This window comes from Euleptes europaea, chromosome 2 (genome assembly GCF_029931775.1).
Source record: "Euleptes europaea isolate rEulEur1 chromosome 2, rEulEur1.hap1, whole genome shotgun sequence".
NCBI lineage: Eukaryota > Metazoa > Chordata > Lepidosauria > Squamata > Sphaerodactylidae > Euleptes > Euleptes europaea.
The window spans coordinates 110989769-110998765 of NC_079313.1; the positions used below are offsets into that span (position 1 = coordinate 110989769).

General features: G+C 42.9%; 1 protein-coding gene across 2 annotated transcripts in view; it reads right to left on the bottom strand.

Annotated features, from left to right (window-relative positions):
* Positions 1-8145, bottom strand: part of ARHGAP40 (Rho GTPase activating protein 40) — a 52365-nt gene extending 44220 nt beyond the window's left edge. For both annotated transcript variants that reach the window (XM_056844273.1, XM_056844272.1), the window contains exon 1: positions 8036-8145. In XM_056844273.1, the coding sequence (XP_056700251.1) occupies positions 8036-8145 (110 nt within the window). The remainder of the gene's footprint in view (positions 1-8035) is intronic.
* Between the last annotated feature and the right edge of the window lie 852 nt (positions 8146-8997).

The window sequence follows — 8997 nt, forward strand, 5'->3', positions numbered from 1 at the left end:
CAAGGTCAAACAATCAGTTGGTAGAGAGATCATGGATGAAAGGGATTTAAAAAAAACCTGGAGAGAATGGGGTTTAAATGCACTGGGAAACAAAGCCCCCTTTTAATTGGCTTCCTAGTTTTTGCCTGAAGCACACACATTCCAGTAATGGATTGTACCAAGCAATCCTTCAACCTACGTGGCCCAGATCAACTGATATATGGCCTCCCCTGGAGTGCAGGAACTTCGTGTGGCCTGAGTAAACAAAAGAGATGGGAAAGTGGCCAGATCCAACTAGCAGAAAACTGCTCCAGCATGGAAGAACCAGCAGGACTAAGCAGCACAATCACTTAGCACGCATGGAGGTACCAAAGAAGTACAGAAAAGGGAGCCTAGAAACTCTTCAGCATCCCTTGTTTAGCTGTGACCCGATCAATGAGGCTAGAGACAGATGGATAAAGCCTTTTATCTGGGAATCTGTCTATGAACTGGATAATTTTAGGATTCTTTTAGCAGGGGTGGATTTTAATACTACATTGACAGTTGCCAAGTCCCTCTCCACAGTCAGTTAAGATAAAAATTACTAATTTTCTTATTGATTATTTAGATATCTGATTAAATATATATGGTTCTTTCCCCCAAATTTTGATCTTAGTGTGACACTGTTCAGGGCTGAATTGGCCATATGAACAGTATGATTAAAGTGAGAAAAAATATACACTACAGAATTGTGTATGGTTTCCCCTTCTAGAATGCTAGTTACTCAGCTTAAGCAAGAACAACTTCCTCCAAACCAATGAGAGCCATGAACTACAACTAATTCTTGATGGCCCATTGATGTGTACCCAATTCACAGGATTACTATCCACAAAACTTTAGTTAGATATAACTCTAGAAAGGATGTTACTTTTCTGAAAGTACGCTGCCATTTTTGAGCCCACACATTCCATAATCTTTTCATACACATCATCACTTTCACAGAAATCTAGCTGGTTCCTGTTGATGGCACAAGCCGCAAAACCAAGCCATCCACAGAAAAGGCTTCAGGTATCTACCTACTTGGGGGACTTTTCCAGTTCTGCAGAAAAGTAGAACTTTCTAAATTTACCAAAGGATGAGGACTAAATATGCTTTGGAAAGGAGGGAATGTGGAAAACAGTCAAGTACTGATTTGAAAGAAAAAGAGAGGCCAGGAAAGTCACCCTGCTCAAACCACTGAATGTTCCTGGGGTTTGAGGGTGGGGTGGGGACTTCCAAATCACTGAGCTCCGATTTCTGGAAGGCCCACAGCTTTTGCTACAACTGATAGTAAAGTGGCTGGACCCCATTATAATGGAAGCAGAAAAGCTTGACCACCAGAAGACAATGGAGGGAGATCTTGCATGCTTGGGAGCAGGGTGAATAAAAACTAATGATTTTTTTTTTTAAAACAGATTTTTAAAATTGAAATTGGATTTATTTAAATCAGATTTTTAAAATAAAATGCTTTTTTGAGGAAAAAAATCTATCTAAAGATAGTTTTCTATTTAAAATGCACTATAGGTCAAAGGTTATTAATTAGTTTTAATTATGTATGAGGCTGTACATTCATGCAATGCTTAATCTTTTTTTGGGTAAATGAATTCCATTAATCCATTCACAATGTCATGCTCTTCTAGAGGTTTCTGTAAGATTATTTTGGGCAATTTTTCTATCTAGAAGATATTATTGCAGATTCTTGGTTTTGCACTTCTCAAAACTGAATTTGTGTCTGCAGAGATAACATGCCTCTTTTTCATAGCAAACATGTTATAAAATAAACAGTTGAGAAAAAAAACTATTGAGAAAACTATTGAGAAAAAAATCCTATTGTACCTTTGCAAATCTATGTACACAGAATCAACCCCTTAACCCTTAAGTGCTAAGTTTCAAGAAGTTCAATGAATCGAAGGTTGTTTGGAGTGGAATAGATCTGCACAAGGAGCTAAGTGTGAGGAGGGAGGGGCAAGCAGTAAAAATGAAAGTGAAACCTTTTGAGAGAGCAGCTTTTGTGCGAAATACTCCACAAGTCTTGGGATCTTTGTGTGAATAGCCTGAGGTTTTTCATATTATTCTCTCCCTGGAGGAAAAAACCTATAATGGCAGCAGGCCATAAAAGAATGTAGAAAACCATGATTTAAATGGAGACTTACTGAGTAGTAATTTAAATCATGATTTAAATCAAATCCACCCTGTTTGGGAGAATTCCCATGTAGGCAGAATAGGACTTCGTACATTAATCAAAAGAAGACTGTTTTGCCAACCTATACTTTGATTCAGCCTGATAGCCATCAACCTTAGCGGTGTCATGGGTTTAATTAAGCGTATTCACATGTTACAGTGAACACATGTATACCCTGCATGTTCACTTTACAAATGAAACAAGAGATAAATGTGGGGTTTAAATCACACATATATCTGCATGTGTTGAATGTATCATAAGAATTATTCAGTGAATGTATAAAAAATCAAGTGTACACTGTTCATTGATAGTACATGTGTTCACTAACTTGTGAACAAGGCTATTGTCATTGATCTTACAATTTCCAAAATTAAAAAACCCCAGCTGACTATATAAATGTTAGGGCAACAAGACTGCATCAACAGCTAGCATTATAGAGGTAGGATTATATCTTCATGTTCCTGTCTGGATGCAAAGACAAGATCAGAACCAAGGCCTGCTTGGATCACAACTCACTCTCTTAGCTGCTACACTACATCTGCTCCCATTGCACCCAGCACAACTTTACATGTTCACAAAGGCCTTCTAACTCATTCTTATTTGATGCTACTTGTTTGGTCAGGCAACCCCAGCAGGTCAAGTTATTTCCGAGATTCAACTCTTGAAAGAAAGAGACATACCAAAGCAGGGCTTGGCAGTGTTCCAGTAATGCCAATTCAGTTCTAACACACATGGAAACAGTATACAGATACTTATTAGGAGACGGAGTCATTGTGCCACAGGGCAGTTCTCACCACTCCCAGCTGCTTCTTCCCTTTGCCCATAAGGATGGTAGCTGCCTGCACAAGCACAAGAGGCCGTTTTTCAACAGCAGTCGTACACCTACTTAACAAATTCATGGACCAAGCCAGATATAAAAGAGAAACTAGGCAAGATTACGTGTGCTTCTCCATTAGGGTTGCCAGGTCCCTCTTTGCCACCGGCATGACGTTTTTGGGGTGGAGCCTGAGGAGGGCGGGGTTTGGGGGAGGGGAGGGACTTCAATGCCATAGAGTCCAATGGCCAAAGCGGCCATTTTCTCCAGGTGAACTAATCTCTATCGGCTGGAGATCAGTTGTAATAGCAGGAGATCTCCAACTAGTACCCTGGAGGTTGCTGCTTGGCTATGCAACACAACACAACGCTGCTACCCCCATTATACTTAGCCCTGGCAGGCTACTACTAGCCGATATATTATGCGATGGCCTTCTTAGGGACTGCATCCATGTTTCCCTGTTTGGAGATCCAAGAGGTGAATGATTACAATGCCATAATAAGAACAAAAGGAAAGCCATGCTGGATCAGGCCAAGGCCCATCATGTCCAGCAGTCTGTTCACACAGTGGCCAACCAGGTACTTCTAGGAAGGTCACAAGACGACAGCTGCAGCAGCATTATCCTACTGTGTTCCACAGCACCTAATACAAAACAATGTGTAGACTCTTCCAGAGCTAAGGCTTTGGTGGCCCAGTCACTTGGTAACAGCTCTAAGAGCCACTCCTGGCCTTTTAAGCGCTCCTTAATTCAACCAGGAACTGGTGCTAAGTGAGCGGCAGCCCTCATTTCCAGCTATATTTATTGACCGGTATCACTGCCAATAACTGAAACCACTTAAATTTATTTAGGACATTTCTACCCTGCCTTCCTCCAGTTAAGGACCCAGGCAATTAACATGGCTAAAAACAAGATTCACAGTACGAAAAAGACCTAAGACTATTGATCTTTAATAATATTCTGGCCATAAACTCTTATAAACCATTCTGCTTTGCATGATCTTCTTAAATTGGAAAGAACGGGTGCTCTCCTGAAAAATTCAGAGAAGACGTTCCAGAGGGCAGCGCTGCCTAAAAACCTCCAGGCCCTGCAGTGATGGTTTTACCACCCAGCCTGCAGGACAGACGGTCAGAAAAGAGTGACGCAGAAAACACCCTATAGATATGTATGTTCCAGGGCATGGCAGGCTCTTACTACGCGCATTGCTTTCTGCTTCTGGGCACTGAAGAGCCTGGTAGGCGTGTGGTGCTGTTCTGCCACTTTTTGCCTTTCCCTAAGCGGTGCACAACTTGCTTCAACTTTCACGCTTCGGGAGGGTTCAGAAGTTTCTCTCAATTTCTATTTAGGGAGCTACATTAGGAGCGGCTCAGAATTTTGTCCAAAGGCCGAGGATGTATACTTCAAAACTTATTAGAATCCTACAACACCATTCAATGGATGAGAAACACTGGACGTAGAGATGAAAGCTGAGGCTTGGATCCAAACCCCCTTTCAGCTCAAAATAGGCATTCGCACATGTGAAGAATTCACCAGTTCTCCCCTCTCATTGGGTATGGAAGACTGCAGGAAGAGGAGGAGGAGGAAGCTGCCTTTATGTTGTGCGGCTCTGCTTACATTACATATGATCCAAGAGCCTATGGACCATATTCTAGCTTAAACTATTCTGCCTGGATGGGCTGTGACAAGCCACTGTATCTAAGCCACCACCCTCTGCCCTCCACATTTGAAAGAAATAAAGGGGTCTCATTTGGTAATTGAGAATGCCTTTTCAGCAATTCCAATACTCACAGTTCCAGCCTTATGGGGTGCTTTAACCCAGGCTGGTTCACGTGCAGCCCATTCCTGGGGGAAGGGGGTAGATCTGCAATGGCTGGGAATGGCGCAGCTATGCCACCTCCTCAGAGGCTTCCCAGCCACCATGGAGGGGGGAAGCTGTTTTTTAAAAAAAAAATAAAGGGGAAAATTCCCCTTTGCAAACAGCGAGGCTGTATGCCGCAGCCAAAGGGGGCGTTCCCTGGGCAAAAGGAGTTAGGAAGCTGACTAACGTCAGCGCCGCCCCTTGGAACACCCCAGGAATGCCCCCCTGATGCCAGCATGGCCTGCCACTTCTGGGATTTAGGTCCCGGCACAGCGGTTCAGGCCCACGCCGCTCCGGAATATCCAGGCACCAGCGTGTGCGCCACCCAGGATGGCGTAAGTGCCCGTTAGCTCAGGTTAAACGGGCACTCACGCTGGTGCGGGGTCACACTGGCTCCTATGGATCTTTGCCCGCCCCCCAGGAATGCGCTCTAAATGTGGAACCAACACAGACAGAGCAATTTGTGTGACAAGGCTTTCCCCAAAGAGTAAGCCAGCTGATTTGGAAGTGGGCAGGGAGAGACAGACAGACAAGAAAGAACAGAACAGGTGCTGCTGTTCCTGAGAGGCTTGCCAAGTTCTTGACTGAGTACAACAGGAGGAAGCACAAGAAGCCAGAATGGGAACTGCTTTCAAAACCACGAATGTTGAAGAGCTGTGCTGGTCTATGACTGTTTTAAATAAAGATTGATTGACCAGGAATGTTCATGATGACCACCACCCCCCTCCAAAAAAAGAAACGCAACCTACACACCTTCAGAAGGGCAAATATCTTTGTCAACTGTGTTTCAGGTGGCATGTATTGATATTTCTTGTGCAGCTCCAGTTTTTGGAGGTGGATACATTTTGGTCATGTACTTTATTGATACATGCCTGAACCTTTCGAAAGACGCTAGGAGCAAGACGCAGAAATATTGTTCTGTTTTATTCGCTTTACTAGATAGGCCACGGGCCCTCTTAGCCATCATAGCATTTAACTATGGTAGAAACTAGATAGGATCAAATCAGCTCTTGAGATGCCACCATCTTTAAGAGGTGACCAACTTCCTGTTGAACAAAAACCATGCTTGGCGAGCAATTAGCAAGGAGCAAGCTAAACAGGAATAAACTATTTTCAACCCCGCTAGAAAAAAGCCCAAGAAGGATCCACTCGAGCTGCATACTTAAGAGATTTAGGGGCAGAGGAAATTAAAAGCACAGATACATAAGCTCCTTACAGTTTCCCCTTTCCCCCCTTCCTCCAACTCCCAGATAATAGTCAGTCTGGCTTTGTACACTTAAAAACAATGCATCCTTCAAACGTTACCACCCGCCCTTAAGAGTCTTTCTTGACCCGTGGCGCTCAGTTCAGAGTCACACACACACACAGAGAAAAACTGAAATCACCTATCGTAATGCTGATCTTGAAACAAAAACCTGCTGAGGACAGGTTAACCTCTGCAATTGTTCACTGTGCATAAATAGTTCCTGCATGCCGCTTGGTCATCTTGTGGAATGTCACCAAGTCAGTTTCAGAGCTTAGAGAGAAAGCAGGGCAGCTGGCACCCAGCCTGCAGAATGGGGAACTCGTTGATACTCGAAATACCAGAACTTGAACAAGTTAAGGGTTTGGGGGCAGGGGATGAAATGCAAAGAAGCCTGGATCTCTACCAGTTAAGAATTCTTGGAAAGCGCAGCAAGGTGTGTTTTAAGAGGTTAAGCATCTTAATGGCTATATACCCCAATATACCTTTTGTGGTACCAATGCCACTGAACAAACAGGTGATCATGTAAAGGTAATTAAAAAAATACTATTGGGATTTTCTATCTATCATTTCCTAAGCAACAGCGTCACAGGCATAGTCAATCGTGACTACAAATATAGAACACAGGATTCATTAGGCAAACGCTAAGTGACTTACCTGCTGGTTAGAACTGGATGCATGATTAAAGTTAAGCAGTACATTTGAATGCCAGTTATCAGACAGGGCCAACTTAACAGCATTATGGGCCCCTGGGCAAACCAGTATGCTGGGGCCCCTACGGCAACCACTCACAGGAATAAAAAGTAAATGGTCGATAATAGTATTTATTTATGGCAAGTCAACATACACATATTAGAATAGGGCCCCTATGCTTGTGGGGGCCCCCGGGCAAGTGCCCATTGGGCCCATGCGTTAAGATGGCCCTGTTATCAGATCCTTTTTTTTAAAGCAAGAGATACTATTCATATTCAAAACTCAACAAATTCAGTATGCAATGTCATAAAGACAGTAAGAGGTCCCAGACATTTTAGAGAAAAGCCACCACAACCAATTCAAATAGGGCAATTTATCTGACGTCTTCTGCCAATATCATTTTGAAAAACCAATTCAGATGTAGCACTCAGCTCAAAGTTTTTTGTCCAAATTGATATTTTCGTATAAAATAACTTTACTTTTGCACTGTTAGAAGTCTCCATAAATTAAGAGAAACTAATCAAACAGAAAGAAAAAACCTAGTTAGTTGAATAGGCAGTCATTCATCACACAAAAACTAGGTAAGAAACCTTGACAAATAGACCTCTTGGAAATAGGAGCCTTCACAACAAAGCCCTACAGAAATTGATAACTGCTAGCCTGAAAAACCCATTAGCCTTTATAATATTACAAATGAAAATCAGAACTAGGCTAACTGAATATTGATACTATTGCAAGAGAACAATCCTTTCACTAGGCAATCCAAAATACAAGTACATGGAAGTTACCCTATTGATTTGCCCGAAACTTGTGTGTCATGAATGCTTGATGCTGTAGCCTAAATGTATAGAAAAGCCCTAAACTCCTGCCTTTGAGTCTAGTTAAATGAACACTTTTTAAAAAAAACTACCTTTCCAAATTTTGGATGAGATGCATTTTTCAACCCATTACTTTGTGTTTCCTTTTACTTCCTCCATAAACACCACAGATCATTGGACAGGTTACAGTCTATTTAATTTACTTAATTCAGACTGAAACTCCAGCCATGTTTACAAAATTATTAACTTCAGAGCCCCACGATGAACAACATTTCTGCACATTTATTTCCCAAGCAGTCCTTTCGCCTGACGTTTCTTCTCTAACACGCCTCAACGCCTGCATTCTGGCAGAATTACAAGACCGGCCCTTCCACGCCATGCCGCTATCTGTCACAGACTGCCCCAAAGGAGACATCCCAAACAAATCAATACCTGCAAACACCTGCATAGCCAGAAGACGGGATTGGCTGCGATACGACCTGGGGTCTAGGAATCCGAGTCCTGACAAGTCCAGACTTGCTGCGCTTCCCAAACTGATCCATTTTGTTAAGCGGGGGAAAAACTAAGAGGTTTCTCTCCACCGACTGAATCTGTCACCGGTCCATCGGTGTCCTCTTTCACACAGTGTAAGTCACAGGAGCACCTTAGGATTGTTCTGCAGCTGACGGCACCAAGCGCAAGGTTGCAGCGCCACCCACTCATGCCACAGGAATGTTACTAATTGGGCTGCAAATCTTCCTCTCTCTCTTTTTTTTTTCTTTCTCACACACCCAGTGAGAACAGAGATAAAAATCTAGTCAACGTACCCATGACTTCAAATACGCAGCCATCCTCTCCTTCCAGGAGTTGTAACCAACTGTCTTGCGCTTAGAATGTCAAGAATACCCCGGGTTTCATTTGTCAAGGGTTAATTCATTGCGAGGAGAAGCCACTTGGTTGCAAAGTTTCAATCTCGGTGTTCTTGTTTAATGGGAGACGAATTGGGGAATGCCTGCCAACACGAGGCCAATCCACATTTGACACTTTGCCTGTACAAAAGCCAACTGGGGTAGACACTCTTCTTTTTTGGGCAGCCATAAAGGGAGGGAGGGATACCTCTCAAGTTACTTTTTTTTCAAGTTCTGATATACCTCCAGTAATGCTAATCAGCAGAAGATCCAGAAACACCAAGTTGAAAACACACCTGTGAGCACGCATGCATAGTCAGTCTTGAAAGAGCACATGGTACTACTGGACTTTGGTCCTGCCCACATTTTTTGTCCAGGTTAAATATATACCATTTCAGATACGGCATGTTTTCATCTTTGAAGAGAAGCATGATTTCAAGAAAAATTGCCCGTGCCTTTCACAAAAGAGGTGGCTCTCGATTATTCTAAATATTGATGGCGCCTGCT